General features: G+C 32.6%; 1 protein-coding gene across 1 annotated transcript; it reads right to left on the reverse strand.

Moving 5' to 3' along the window:
• Window positions 1-3880: 3880 nt before the first annotated feature.
• Window positions 3881-15769, reverse strand: LOC131844804 (membrane alanyl aminopeptidase-like). The gene is made up of 15 exons (XM_059193768.1): window positions 15521-15769; window positions 15041-15318; window positions 14244-14399; window positions 13147-13476; window positions 12599-12782; window positions 11809-12044; window positions 11520-11709; window positions 10941-11127; window positions 9938-10035; window positions 8863-9042; window positions 7772-7953; window positions 7274-7441; window positions 6198-6338; window positions 4851-4935; window positions 3881-4084 (listed from the first exon to the last, which is right to left on the reverse strand). Exons 1-15 carry the CDS (start codon window positions 15767-15769, stop codon window positions 3881-3883), a joined length of 2868 nt encoding a protein of 955 aa, XP_059049751.1.
• Window positions 15770-16978: the final 1209 nt, after the last annotated feature.

The raw sequence follows: 16978 nt of genomic DNA on the forward strand, positions 1-16978 counted from the left end.
AAAAAATTTAAGGGGTGGACTACCCCTAACATTTAGGGGGATGAAAAATAGATGTTGGCCGATTCTCAGACCTAATCAATACGCTCACAAAATTTTATGAGAATCGGTCAAGCCGTTTCGGAGGAGTATGGGAACGAAAACTGTGACACGTGATAATTTTATGTATAAGATTAATCATACAATAAACCATTAATATAAAAACCTACTATAAAATTTAAAGTATAAACTAAAAAAATATAGTTATATAAAATAATACCCACATTACTTACGAATATATTAGATCAGTAACAATCCACAACTACCACGAAACTAGCACTGTCCAATAGATCTGTAAAATGTTTAGTTTTTTTTGTTGCTTATCAGATTATTGTGATAAATTGTTTATCGTAGGCACGATTAAGTATTGAAACTAATACATCGATATCACAAAGATAGGTAAATTCCTCGTTATACTAATTCGTGTGTACGGTTTTTGTTCTGAGAAATTTCATAATAATGCACGCATCATAAGCAACAATATTACCATCTGTTAATTATTGATTAGCATAAAAATTTCATACATGTTCTGATGATGCATCACAAATGTGACAATTACCGACATCATCAAAAGAATCGCATAGCTAAGGTGGCGTTGGACCGGCTGCGTATGACTAAGCAGTGATGACAGATGAACATACGCATACTTAATGTGGCGACCTAGGATGGAAAGCAGAAGCAGGTAGACCAGCTGCCAGATATCGCGCGACATTCAAAAGACCGCAAGACGGACCTGGACAAGATGCACCGCAGACCGAAGAAGATGAAAAATTATGCAAAAGGCATAAGTCCAACAGTAGACTAATTGACAGTGGAGTAATATATGCTGAAGAATATAACAAATGTTGGCGGTAGTGATCTAATTTTTCTTAGCGAATTCCACACTATTCCGGACTGATATTTGTACATTATAGTATCCTTCACATCATTTTGCCCATTTCACTACATAATTTACTTGTATAACAGAGAAACAAAAATCAAAAAGCACTCTTTTAAGACAGAGATTTATATTTTAGACAAAAACGGGACTAATTTAGGACTCAAATTTCCCAGTATAGTATATCCATTCTACTTCAATATATCCTGAATGGATTTTATATAATAATTAATAGTTTTTATTTTAAATGAGATTAACTTCTTTGGCACAACCTTTTATTATAAACAAGGACCTATTACAACAACTAAATTTCAAATTTCGTATATATATGTTATGTGTTTATTTTCTAAGTAATTCCAAATATACTTGAATCCTTCGTAAGGAATTCATTACACCGTAGTCCTGTGAAAAGACAATTATGATCTTTGAGGTCCAGCTCTTACCTCGAGGGCATTTGAATAATTAATATGAAATCATCATTACACACTCTCCGATTTACAATTTCGAAAGAATAAATAATTGTTATATAGCTTGTTATCTTAAAATGCCATTGGTTGATCAAAGAGTTTCAGCATTTATTATCTTTACTAGCTATGCCCGCGGTATCACCCGCATGAAATTTGTAACTTATGTGTTATTCTGATGTATAATCTACATACATTACTGTAAAGTTCAGTTTCAAAGTCCGTTCGTTAGTTTCTGCATGAAAGAGTTACAAACATCCATCCATACTCACAAACTTTCGCATTTATAATATTAATAAGATTATTATTTATTGATTACTTGTATAATATCTTGAAAACTTTGTTGGGCAAATACACAATGGTTATAGAAATACTAGAAAAGGATAAATCGTACTAATAGTATAAACCCAAAAGTTAGTGACTGTGGAATGGACGGAAAGATCAGAACAAAATATAAGCTATAATTTAAAAAGACATGTAAGTCGTTTGATATATAATGATAAATGTCAAGTAGAGCAAGAGGCCACGACGGCCAGATATACGTCTTATTAGTAAATGTGAAAGTTCTTGTAAAATGTGAAAAATTTAGAGTTTTTTAAAATAACGAATCTGATATGAAAATTTTTACCTTTGTTACCTGTTACCTGCCAAAGGAACCACGATCCAGGTTTCATGTGTGGGGATCGTTCTTATATGTGTTGGGGACACACATACAAGAACTTTCACATGTACTAATAAGACGTATATTTGGCCGTCGTGGACTCTTGGGCTAAAGTAAGTGTGATGCAAACGAGATTGCGCGAGTCAGCAGGTGAATTTTAAATACCCCATCTACTATTGTTAGTAGGTATATATAGTCCAACTAACATTAAGTGTTTCTGTTCTAGGGTGCCATTAATTAGATAAGAGGCTTAATATCTATGCTCGCAGGATTGACAACGCATCTCGGGCGTCACATGATACCGCGATGTCTCTGACTAGAAGCGTAGCGTGCTTGGCGGGCCCCGTATAAAAATTTGTTTGTGGGCCCTTATTTAGGGATTGTAAAAATTTCTTACAAAAGAAAAAAAAATGCATAAAATTAAAAGAAACATTTATTCATCATAATTATCTATCTGTCACTTTTTCCAAAATTTTTACAAACAATTTAAATTAACTATACATAATATACAATAAATCATTTATAGCTGTTGCAGGAAAAAAGAAATTGCTTTTTAAGTTTTTGTCATTTGTGAAATAAAAAAAATACTACACAAAAAAACAATATTTATATTTATAATAAGAGTTAACGTAAAGTAGCATCAATTACCTTTTAGTGTGTTCTTTAAGAAAGTGTAATGTTCACTAAGAGTGTATCCTACTAATTATATTATAAATGCAAAATTTGTGAGTATGGATGTTTGTTACTTTTTCTCGCAAAAACTACTGAACCTATTTTGATGGAACTTTACAGTAATATAGCTTTTGCATCAGAATAACATATAGGCTATATTTTTTATTGAAACTTAACGCGAGTAAAACCGCAGGCACAGCTAGTTATTCATAAATCAATAAAAAAATTAAAATATTTGCCGGATAATTGTATTACGTGAATGTCGCTTTGTAAAAATAGGTAGAATTTAATTTCTTTGTTTTAATTTAATCTATAGGCTAATACCGCAGCCATGATAAGACAATCCAATTAGTATTGAAAGTAATTAGTCACACAATTATATTATTATATTAGGTATATATATATATATATATATATATATATATACATATATAATTATATTATTACTATAATAATAATCTTTACTTGTCTCAAATAATAAACTATTACAATAGCTTATAAAATTTAATAGTAATAATCGCAACAAAATGGTCTGTAACTCAGAGGGGGCATCGAGTCCACTCTCTTTGCTATCGTCATCATCGACCTTCTATTGTATTTATTTACTAATAAACGCTATAATAGAATAGCAAAGAGAGTGGACTCAATGCCACCTCTGAGTTATAGACCGTTTTGTTTCGATTATTACTATTAAATTATATAAGCAATTGTAATCGTTTATTATTTGAGGTAAATAAAGACCTTCAATACTCCTTTTTTAAAAAGAAAGGTAAAGGTAAAGGTAGATGAAAAAACTGCAGACACCTATATTGACATCGCTGTTACTCCACGGCTAGTGCAACCTAGTTGAAACGTCGAAAGAGGTAAATACCTGTATTTGCTATAAAATTATTTGTGTAAAGATAATATAAAAGGGGCTGACTCAGCTGAAGCTGTGAATTTTCAGGGTAAAAAAAGTAATTGAAAAGACAACGGCAACGTGCTTTCTGCACGTGTCACCCCTGGTATTTCAGTCGTCCCTAGACTACTGTAACCGTTTGCCATCAGACGAGCCGTATTCTTGTTTACCACCAACGTAGTGTAAAAAAAACATCTATTAATGTACTTATTACTATATTTAGTTATATTTAATTAAACAATATTTTCTACTGATTTGTAGAACGTTACATATTAAAGAACAAAGGTGAATAGTGTTGTGACTAGTAACATAATAGCTGAAGTAACAACAATAGATGCACTGTCTCTCGCAGCACTCAAAATAATATCGGCGTTGGCAGTTCCCCATTCTATATTGGCTCGAGCGTTATTGATTGCGTTTATCGTGTTATTGAATTGCAGTGAGTCCCGCTGCGTTGTACGTAACCAGTTCTCGTACTAAAAAAATGCAAATATATTAGACTATATATTTTTTTCGGTGCTACATGCATGGAATATTATTATGGCCTATTATTCACTGGTAACGTGTAAAAAAAATATATATTTTAAAGAAAAGGATAGGAAAGGGTTCTGAGGTTTTTGTTTTATATATATATATATATATATATATATATATATTATTTTTGACCTAAAATATCATTTCTAATAAAATTATTATCGAGTAGGTGTACGAATATTCATATTCAAGTAATTCAGCCAACAGCAGCAGCTTTATATATTTTTAATGTTTAAACTAACACACATTATCGTAATAAATGTTAAAAAATGTAAATTTTTGCTTATAACCATATTTAAATAAATAAATTGTTTTTGGATGTATTTTTCATAAATACATACATAGAAAAGACCCAGACCAATACAAACAATCATACTTATGAATATATAATAAAAAATAAATAACCCTGGATAATTACAGCGCCATCTGGTCCCACGGTAAGCAGAGCTTGTGTTATACATACTAGACAACTTATATAAATACTTTTTTTTAAATAAATACATAAAATACTTAGTATGATACAAACAATCATACTCATTAATACAAATGCTTGCACCGTGCGAGGAATCAAACCCGCGACCACCGAAAGTAAAGCGGTGTGCTAAGCCGCTAGACCACCGAGGCCACCTTCGTCATATTTATGGTAAGACTAGGTATAATGATTATATGTACCTAACTATTTTCTTGTACAAAATCAAAAGTACTCACATCCACAAGTTCAGGTTCGTCGAGATAAGTTGCAAGATTTGACAGTACAGTTTGTACGGGATTGGCCGGTGAATCTTCAACATATCTGTTGGAGAAATTAACCTACAATTAACTAAAGACATCAAAATTATATTTTTATTGTACTATCCGAGATAGGACACGCCCTATATCATCTATAGAGCGGACCCAAATCATGAAATTATCGTATTTATTGTACCAACCGAGATAGGACACGCCCTATATCATCTATAGAGCGGACCAAAATCATAAATCTATCGTATTTATTGTACTAACCGAGATAGGACACGCCCTATATCATCTATAGAGCGGACCCAAATCATAAAATTATCGTATTTATTGTACCAACCGAGATAGGACACGCCCTATATCATCTATAGAGCGGACCAAAATCATAAAACTATCGTATTTATTGTACTAACCGAGATATGACATGCCCTACATCATCTATAGAGTGGACCAAAATCATAAAATTATCGTATTTATTGTATCAACTGAAATAAGACATACCCTACATCATCTATAGAGCGGACCCAAATCATAAAATTATCGTATTTATTGTACCAACTGAAATAGGACATGCCCTACATCATTTATAGAGCGAACCCAAATCATAAAATTATCGTATTTATTGTACCAACTGAAATAGGACATACCCTACATCATCTATAAAGCGGACCCAAATCATAAAATTATCGTATTTATTGTATCAACTGAAATAGGACATACCCTACATCATCTATAGAGCGGACTCAAATCATAAAATTATCGTATTTATTGTACCAACTGAAATAGGATATACCCTACATCATCTATAGAGCGGACCCAAATCATAAAATTATCGTATTTATTGTACCAACTGAAATAGGACATACCCTACATCATCTATAGAGCGGACCCAAATCATAAAATTATCGTATTTATTGTACCAACTGAAATAGGACATACCCTACATCATCTATAGAGCGGACCCAAATCATAAAATTATCATATTTATTGTACTAACCGAGATATGACATGCCCTATATCATCTATAGAGTGGACCAAAATCATCAAATTATCGTATTTATTATAACAACCGAGATAGGGCATACCCTACATCATCTATAGAGATGATTCCCGCTGGAGTCATGGTAGAATGCTAACGCGACCCCAGGCTCCGACAATAAGGGATATATAGCGTGTACAGTGTACAATACAAATATTTGCATCATTCGAGGAATTCAACTCGCGACCATCGGAAGTAAAGCGCTGTTCTAAACCGCTCGACCACCGAGGCCGTCGCATTGTTCCTGTATAACATATATCAAATGATCTATATATACTCACGCTTCTCTGATGGCATCTATGTTATTTTTAATATATTCCAGTGCAACATTTGCATTCTCTTTATTGCCTAGAAGAGCATAATTAAAAGAAGTTGCTTTGTCATGGGATCTTACTTCTTTCTGCAGTGTTAGATCTAAATACCTGTAATAAAAATGTTTAATTTTAAACATCCAGACATCTAATTTTTTCAGGTCCTTTGCTACAAAACCTAACTACTTATATATACTACTTATATAAAATTCTCGTGTCACAGTTTTCGTTCCCATACTCCTCCGGAACGGTTTGACCGATTCTCATGAAATTTTGTATTAGCGTATTGAGTAGGTCTGAGAATCGGCCAACTACTATTTTTCATCCCCCTAAATGTTAGGGGTAGTCCAACCCTAATTTTTATTTTTATTTTTTAGACAAAATTTTGAGAGTTTAATTTTTTATGATACAACATACAAAAATACATACAATCCTAAATTTTCACCCTTCTATCATCAACCCCTATTTTTGTTTATAGCGTTATTAATTTATATGGCAAAACAACGTTTGCCGGGACAGCTAGTATAATATAATAACTTAAGAATTTATGATATTTAGTTATTATTTTTTTATCGCTTTATTTTGACACATACAGTCATTAAAATAAACTCATATTTAATACATTATTACTAAAAAAACAAGTCATTGAGTGTCGAAACTTAATTTAACAGTAGTTATTTAAACGTTCATCAGTGTATAGTTTGATGCAGTCCTGACTCCCAAACTAGCAGGAGCTGTATATCAGGATAATTATAATAGAAACTTCTATTAGGTAATGATAATGAAGTTTAACATAATGAAAATTGTTGAGAATGAATAAATATGTGATAAAAATTACACTTAAAATTTTTTTGATGTATTTTGATTATAGGTTATATATATCATTATATAATCACTCTCAAAATTTTAATTTAATTTTCTTTTATTAATATATTCATTCTTAACAATTTATATTATATTGAACTTCATTACGTACCGTTTTAACGTTATTATTACCAATACTATAATATACTATATGCATAGAAATCTTTAGATTTATCACTTACTCGGTCAATAATTCAGAATCTTTCGTTGCCCCCAGACCTCGCAGCATTTCCAATTTATCATTAGCAAAGTTTGAAGTCCTAAATCTATTTAGCAAGAATGTATAATCTTCAGATGTACCTTCTCTAACACCAGTTATGTAGACATGACGTCGTATTTTAGGATTCACCCTGAAAATAGAAATCATCTTTATTGAACTAAATATTCATTGCCAAAATAAATAGTCAAATACCATTTTTATATTATACCGCTTATTCGGAAAGCAGTCTCATTACAAGAACGACCAAGGAACTTGTGTGTTGCTCTTTTAAACAGATGTTCAGGAATACATATTGACATTACGAATTCATTAGTTTCATGAGTTTTTAAAAAAAGTAATCAATGTGTATATCAGTTGCTCTAATACCCATAACACAAACTCTGCTTAGCTTAGACCTAGATGGCGCTGTATGATTTGTCAAAGAAAAAAAGTAACTCCTTATAATGATACTTCTACTAACCACTGCTGATTTTTCAGTCTTCTAAACCACTGAAGTGACTCTTCTACGCATTTCTCATGGCCGAGGTTGCATGCAAACTGGAGAACTTCTTGTCGGGTGAGACTTATTGTAGGTGTTTCATTACTTATAGTCTCGTACCCAACGGTTTCTATCACATGTTCCAAATAACTTAAGATGAAAGACTGAAAATTGATAAAAAAAAAGTTTGGCGTAGTAGAACTACGAGTACCTTTAAAATAGTATCTTCTTAATAAAAGATATTTAAAAAGAATTTGGTAAATAGCGAGCTTGTACTGATAGTTTGATTATTTGTTGTCTTTGATCTAGCGTTTTAGAACACTGCCTTGATCTCGGTTGTCGCGGGTTCGGACCACGTACGGTAAAATCATTCGCATTCATGAACATGATTGTTTATATCGGTCTGGTCTATGTATATAATATATGTATTTACCACAAAAAATATTTCTATCACTTGTGTAGTAGCCATAAGACAAACTCTGCTTGTTTAGAAATCATGGCGCGGCGTGAGTTGTCCTAGGGTGTTCTTAGTATTATTATGCTATACGCCTGATACCATTACGTCGCATGTCGCCATTTCAAAGGACTAAGATGTTATGGCTCTTATCCTGTAACTTCACTGCCTAATCTTCTATAACCAAAAAACAGCTTACAAAGCAAACTGCTTGCCAGCTTTAATAGAACTTTTACAGAATATTGATATAACAATAATATATATTACATTACAATAATTATTACAGTACAATTCACACAGCGCCATCTAGTCTTAAGCTAAACAGAACAATACAAACAATTATACCCATTTATATAAATGTTTGTACCGTGCGAGGAATAGATCCTACGCGAAAAGGAAGAAGAAAAAAGAACTCTTTCCTTTGATTTTAAAATTAAATTAGATAAGCATTTCCTTTGCAATTTTAGTAAATATAAACCTGATGCAGCCTATGGGCTGCATCAGGTTTATATTTACTTACATATAATACTTTACCTACTTACTTTAGTAGGTATCTTAAACCGCTAGACCACCGATGCCGTCGAACTTACGTGAGGCCGTCAATACTGAGTTTACTTACGTCAAAAGTAGCCTGCTGTGACGGTAAGTGTCTAAGTCTGTTACGTAGCCACGTGTATCCACTAATAGCAACAGTCCACACGTGGTAGTTGGATTCATAGCGCAGGAATTTCAGTATTTGGAAACCCTTATGGTATGTTAGTCTTTCTGACCGCATTAGAGCAAATACGTCGTCAGCTATCTAAAAATCAATACAATAATTATAATTTTTAAAATAGGTCTAATTCAAACGAGTATCGAAATTAAGACGGCCTGAGCCGAGGTTCGAACCCCTAGCGGTGCCCTCAGACTAAAGTCGTATACGTGATATATGTCAGGCTGGAGTTGGCCTGTAGCCGCTCCATAAGTCCTTCCTTTGATATGAATATAAATTACATTCCGAGGACGGATAATATTATATAGGGTATATTTTAAAAGTAACTTCAAAGAAAGTCCACATTGCGGGAAACTGTTAGTTACATATAATTTCAATATAGGTACCGAAATGTTTTCAGTTATAAGATATAAAATTATTTACAAAACTAAAAAAAAATGTAAAACTAATATCAAATGAAATCAAAAATCATTTATTTATGTAGGTAGATTTTAGCAGCATATGAACGTCAAATTTTTTAACTACTATTTTCCCCTATCTTCTACAGATAACTATATTATATATTTAGCCATTGTTAGTAGAAAACATTATAATTAGAATTCTATATTTAGAAAAATAGTATGATGTAGTGTTTCATAAGTCTTTTCAACATCGCAATATTAAAAAGACTAATGAATTTACAATTTACAATTTTTAATTATACTGCGCTCTAAACCCCTATTATACACAAAATATTTGAAAAATTTATTTTAATACTAGCTGTCCCGGCAAACGTTGTTTTGCCTTAAAATAAAAAAAAAATTAAAGGTGGACTATCCCTAACATTTAGGTGGATGAAAAATAGATGTTGGCCGATTCTCAGACCTACTCAATACGCTCACAAAATTTAATGAGAATCGGTCAGGCCGTTTCGGAGGAGTATGGGAACGAAAACTGTGACACGAGAATTTTATATATAAGATTTCACATTTATAACACTTACTTGTGCTCGATTTAGATGATCAATAGTTTCGGGTTCATTCAATAAAGCCTCCGCAATCAAATCCCATGTTTTATCATCATAATTAACTCTGTAGTGAGCTGAAAAAATTAAATAAATTGTAACGAAGGAAAAGCACCCACTAGTTACAACTTTAGGAGCATTACTAATATCAGAAAATAGATAGAATGATATTAATACGAATATTTACACAGAAAAACAGTCAGATAAATACATACATATATCTAAATATATATAACTCAAAGGTGACTGACATAGTGATCTATCAACGCACAGCCCAAACCACTGGGAGAATCGGGCTGAAATTTAGAATATATATACATAGATAGATGTTATGACGTAGGCATCCGCTAAGAAAGAATTTTGATTAATTCTACCCCCAAATGGATAAAATAGGGGATGAAACTTTGTCAATTTTAAACCGATCAGGCTGAGACTCTACATGCATAAAGCTACTACGACGTAGGCATCCCCTAAGGAAGAATTTTGATAAATTCCACCCCATTCCCAAGGAGATAAATTAATGCGAGCGAATCCGCGGGCAAAAGCTAATAACATATATGATAGAAATTCAATTGTTGCTTCGGTGTGAGGACGAACCCATTGGAAAATAAAGTATTGCGCTGAAACTCAACTTCTCTCGACCACTTTCTGTATTCTTTAAAGAGTTTTAATAAGATACATAATATAAAGATATAAATAAAGCATATTATATATTTATGTGGAATTATTTTCTTAGTTTATTATTATTAATACATAATTTTTCTCTGTACTACCTATGGTTGACTGGTAGAAAATACCGCATGGTGTTATGTCCGCCAAATGTACTGTTACTTTTGTACTATGCACATTAAAGTTACATAAATAAATAAATAAAAGAAAATATATTAATTACTGAGCGCAATTTAAATTTGTAATACAAATAAAATTACTATATCATCCTGCAGTTGCGAAACGATTGACAGAATATTCAAAATATACAAACCATGCTGCAAATTATTGAATATCACCCATTCTTCTTCTTCAGACTTCTGTATTACTGCTATTTCTGAACTCATCATAGAAACTGGTTTTAAATCCCTAAACCTTGTATTGCTTTTAGTGGAATATGTGATTGGGATAGGATAAATTTGTCCAGTAGGTGGTGTATTTCCATTTAAGAAAAATCTCTCCTGTAAAATTATAAGTAACAATTAAAATGTATTACCGTTATAAAAGGTAATTTTATTAGTTACTTTAATTTTGATTCTGATCAGAATTACAGACAGTATGTCCGCTACCTTGACATTTAACAATGCCTCTTACAACCCCTGTCATATGGTATCAATTCTTGTATCAGTGATATCTTCCCTGTCTGCCTTGATTACATTACTATCAGTATTCTCTATTAGTTCTAAGCAGATCCCTAGGTTGCATCGTAGTAAATCCGTAGTGAATTCCTTTTCTTTGTGTGTTAACTGCTCTGTCTCTATTCAGTGCATAGGTACATTCCATTATCACCCATTAAAAAGAAAGACATTATACTGTTGCTTTTTACTCGCTAAGAAGAAAAAAATGCATTTACCTGCGTCAGTGTTATTTCACCATTGGAATGGTTAATATCTACATTGAGTAGCGGATAACCAGGCTCATTGACCCAAACACGATAATATTCTGTGAAATTGAAATCATTATATTCTCTCAAGGAACCATCTTCTGCTATAGCTGCAGCAAATGCATCATACAAATCATATTGATCCACGGGTTCTAGTCGACTGAAAAGATTATATGTAAATAATTATTCAGAAAGACAAAAACTTAGTAAGTAATTAGTGTAAAATTTACATAATTAAAAAAAATCTTTTTCTACGTACTTATCTTCTAAGAAAATCTTGCATGCCTTTTGAAAAGTTTCTGGGCTAATGATATTGACAGTCATCCTAAGGAAAGCGGCACCTTTAGAGTAACTGATTGTACCAAAGTGACCGGTGACTTGAGAAGGAGTATTGACGTCATTATTCATTGGTACCGTACTCCCGGAGTCGAATGCTAATGAAGTTTGAAGATATCTAGAATTGAAATGCTCGTGTAATTCATATTGTGGAAAGACCTGAAAATAAAACATAATATTTATAACACTGTTTATTACTGCCACTAAGCCTAAGAGCTCAAGGACTCTTGATATGTCGACCTCGGTGGTCTAGCGGGCTAGAACACCGCTTTACGTCCTATAGTCGTGGGTTCGATTTCTCGCACGGCACAAACATTTGTATTCATGAGTATGATTGTTTGTATCCGTCTGGTTGCTTTCTATGTATAATATGTATGTATTTACAAAAAAAAATAATATCAATGTATTTGTATCAGTTATCTAGTACCCATAACACAAGCTTTAGCTAGCTTAACTTGGGTCTAGATGGCGCTGTGTGAATTGTCCTGAGATTATTATTATTATATAACGATCGCTGTGTAAGGCTAGTAATTATTTTAATGACGAGTCATGTTAAGTACAATTACCACAAGGTTAAAATTAAAGGGTTGAAAAAATTAATGTCGCTCTAAACTTGAAACTTTAATACAATTTAGTATATTAGTAGGAAGAAATTAATCGCGAGCCTCGGACGTAAAACCACGGAAGCCGATAAATAAAATTACGATAATAACCTCATGAGAAGCAATGTAACCAAAGTAACTGGCGAAACCTTCATTGATCCAGGTATTACTCCACCAGTAGCAGGTGACTAAGTTCCCGAACCACTTATGTGCCAACTCGTGGGACACGAGAGTAGTAGCATAATGTTCAACAGACATAATAGTTTCACGTGGGTATATAATCAGATTCAATTCTCTGCAAATAACATCAAAATTATTTCACTTATGTAGATACATTAAAAATGTAAACAAAGCAATGTACAGATAACATCATTACGGTAGACTGGGTTACAATTCTTAAAGAGATAGAACAAAGTTTAGAAGCCTTATCAGTAAAAATATATGTATTTCAAAATATAGTTACTGTCAACAAACCACTTTTTATAAACTTAAACAAAAATATTTTCCTTTACAATTCCTATTTCATCAGCTTTTCCCTCATATCAGAATCAAAATTAAGGTGAATGCCAATATTTTTGCTTAATTACACTTGAAGCGAAGTTAACGCAATGACAAATTAATGCAAATGCAAAATCTATATAAAATTAATTAATACATACCTATAACTAACCATACCCCAATTTTCGGTACCAGCTGAAGCCCAGTCCGGAGAAGATATATGATCGTTATACAGATTCTTGTGCAAACTCTCGTATGGCATATCGAAGTAATCACCAAAAAACTTCGTCATTCCAACAGTCAAGTTCAAGGCATGATCCCCATATCCTTGGGTATTTGACCTACCGATTATTCTTATGGGTGGATTGAACGAGGTATCGTTAGCTATAACTTTAAACGTCTCACTAACTAGAAAAGTTACGAGGTATGTTGACATTTTCGGTGTTGGCAGAAAATGCTCCACAACTCGATCTTGAAAATTCATGTCTAGACTGAAACAGACAAAACGAAAGAATTTAAAATAAAAATGAAACTACACACTTTCTTTAAAGCAAACGATTTTTACTAGGACACCTCAGAGTCGCCTATTTTAGCCACTTAGTAAATTGTGTTTTCGGTTGCAGAGTGAGATCAGCACTGAAATAACAGCATAAAGGGCATGGAATCAAGAATCTTCGGAATGGCAATGTAATAGTGGTATTACGCCGACATGTTATAACGTGATTTCCATAGTACTGGAACTATACAACATTACAAATAAATAAATTGAATGGGTCTAGAGTTAAAAACAGCCTTACATGTAAACTAGAAAAACTGAATGAAACGGAGTTCTACTGGCACAACATAACTAAATACTCATTCTTATTTGTTTTCTTTTGTTTGTACACTAATAACACATGCTCTTACTTTCTTTATAATAACTTCCTTAATCACACACAGCAACACACTCAAGTTCATTTTTCTCTTACTTGGTATCTACTTGGTCTATTTAATTAACTACTATTAGTGCATAAATATTCACTCTTCTACCATTATTGCTATATATTTCATAGAGAGAAGGATGCCACGATTCCTTGGACTCATAGTACAAGGAAACCAAGTTTAGTCCCCTGTTAATCCTACCTAACTGTCCAAAGTCATTTATTTGTATAAAAAAACTGTTTCATTGTATATATGACAAATTACCTTATTATTTTTATTTGAAAGAAGTTTACCAAGGTAAATAAGGATGGATAATTAAAGATAATTCAATACTTACTGATCATAAGTGTCCAATCCAGTATTAGTAAATGTAGCTGAGTAATTTGTTGGCCTAGATATATGTAGTGTGAATACTGCTTTGTATAAAGGCTCGTCCCAGCAAGGAAAAGCTTGTCTTGCGTTATACGGCTGAAAATGAGTTGTTGCGTAGATTCTGTAAATTAATTAATAACAATATTTATATAATATAATATTTTCACATTGTTTCCCAAACACACCCTACTTGGCCAGTCAAATCAAATAACAAATGAACTATCTGCATTGTGATGCGTTCATCATATCATCAGCCTTTGTTATATCCACATTTCCCTGTGTATATTATCGAATAGCGCAGTGTACTAACATACATGTGTTGGTCTATGAAGGATGAGCATGAAGTCTGGTCAATTGGAAGAAGAAGGATGTGCTATTACATCCTGGCGAATTAGTCAGTATCATCAGCACATCGTGGTGAATTAAACACCTTATAAATTGTCATCGTAATTTTTCTTTCTTTATTTCTTTAGTAATCGGCGTAATATCTTGTTCTCTTCCATTCATCTCCATTCAAAGTCATCTTGATATTTTTCTTGCCATATCATCGAAAGATACACAGACCATCCATCTCGTTTTAGATCTTCAATTGTTTTATTAAAGTATTATCTTCAGTTTTACTTTAATTTTGGAAATTTATATTAATAAAAATAAAGATCGCCTTTTATATCTCACTGTTCTATGATATTGAATTAGGTTCCTGGTAGCAATTATCTGATGCAATAAAGTTAAAAAATATATAAAAACAATGTTTATACATACCTCTCTATATTATTCTCATCAATATACCAACCACGCCAAATGCCTCGCTTCATTGGTCCATCATTCATAACACTACTGTACTCGATGACCAAAGTATAATTTTCACCAACAACAAGAGCATTAAGTGAATTAACTTTCAGGAAATGATATTGTCTTTCAATTATAAGTGCATTAGTATGGTTTAATTGTACGGGTATTTCATTTTTGTACAAACTGGCACCCCTTACTCTATCAACATTGGCATGTAGTACAATTTGAGTCACATTTTCTTGGACTGCCTGAAATTAGAGTATGAACCTAAATAAATTTTGTCGGTCACGACTCTGTTTCGAGATTATTCTAAATTCAAATTTAATCATACTCGCATACTTAAAAGTTATTATATATTGTTATTTAAAAAATAATTTTGGAACGTTCCATTTTAAATTTCTTTTTTAAGTTCCCAAAATTTTTGGATCTTATTTTACGACAAATACTTACTTGTATAGTAATGTTTACTCTTCCATCATAGCTAAATGGTCTATCTGTCCTTTCAGCAAAAAAAAGATCTAGATATACGTCATATTCCAAGGGCACAACATCTCCTGGTAGTCTGTAAATGGATTCTTCATTTCGTGTTGATAGTGCCCTTACGGGGATTTGATCATGTTCCCAAAATGGAAAGTCAGAATCGGCCTTAACGTACGCCAAAAGCACCATACATAAAATAGTATGTATAATTCTAGACATTTCTAAAAAAATAAATCTTGTAAATCCTTTTAAAATAATCTATACGTATAAAAAAATTAGAATGTCTAATAAAAAATTTATAATAATGAAATAACCGTTTTTTACTACATGCATATGAATATGAATACGGTACATACAACAAAATAACATTTTTTACCATTTTTATCTGTCTGTCTATCTGACTGTTTGTTAATCATCGAAGCATCATACGAAGCAAACACATGTATATATATATAGTGGGTTAGGTATATCACAAGTCACAAGACTATATTTAACGAAGTTAGAAATTGGTTATTATTATAATATATTTGTAATATTAAAATTAACTAACCTGAAAGAAATGTCCTTTAAAGTATGCCGATTTTGATAATACGTTAGGTTTCGACACAAGTTAGCTTTTTTTAAAGTGATGATAGTCTTATTTATCATGGTATTCATATATTGTGAAGTAATCACATTGTATTTGATAAGATATCATTATCAGTAATAATGATAATTACTATAGTTTGTACCCGAGTAGAAGTTCTAAGAAGTGTTATGTGTGAGTAATTGAGTCTCAACTATTTCAGCAGCCAAGCAGCTTGTTTTGTAAGCTATGTAGCCAACTCCTGCATATACGAAATATCTCCTTTGGAAAATTTACACTCTTTCCCGAAGAGATAAAAACCATCGCTCCTAAGAATATCCTTCAATTCCTGTCCCCGACGGGTCTAGGTAGCGAACTCTGAAATAGGGCAAGCACAAAAGATCTATGTAGGTCGCAGTGCTACAGGTGCTACAGATACCTGACAATAGCCCAAACAACCTAATAAAAAAAAGCTATGTTTCGATTGAAGGGTTCGATCATTGAGGCAAATTGCAGGACATTAGATCTTACAGGGGAGGGCACGGTGTGGGAAATTCACTTCGGGACGAGACTCCGTGTAGTAGTTGTTTCCCATAAGGGTATGCAATCTCTCTTAAGTATTATTTCACAATGGCCAGTAGTTTCGAAGAAAGCCTTTGAAGCCTAGCCTTTAAAAAGCCTAAAGCCTAGCCTAGCCTAAGCCTTTGAAACTCCACGTGTAACCTACATACTAGTTTTTTCATCGGTACCACCAACGCCCAAACACCCTACTTAGCAGTGTATCACATCCTACCACACGAACGCCCAGGGTTCGATTCCAACAGTCGATTTTTTTAAATTTTATATATTATACTATCTATTTA

The sequence above is a fragment of the Achroia grisella genome, unplaced genomic scaffold, assembly GCF_030625045.1.
Source record: "Achroia grisella isolate CSIRO2021 unplaced genomic scaffold, CSIRO_AGI_Agris_v1 utg413, whole genome shotgun sequence".
Lineage (NCBI taxonomy): Eukaryota > Metazoa > Arthropoda > Insecta > Lepidoptera > Pyralidae > Achroia > Achroia grisella.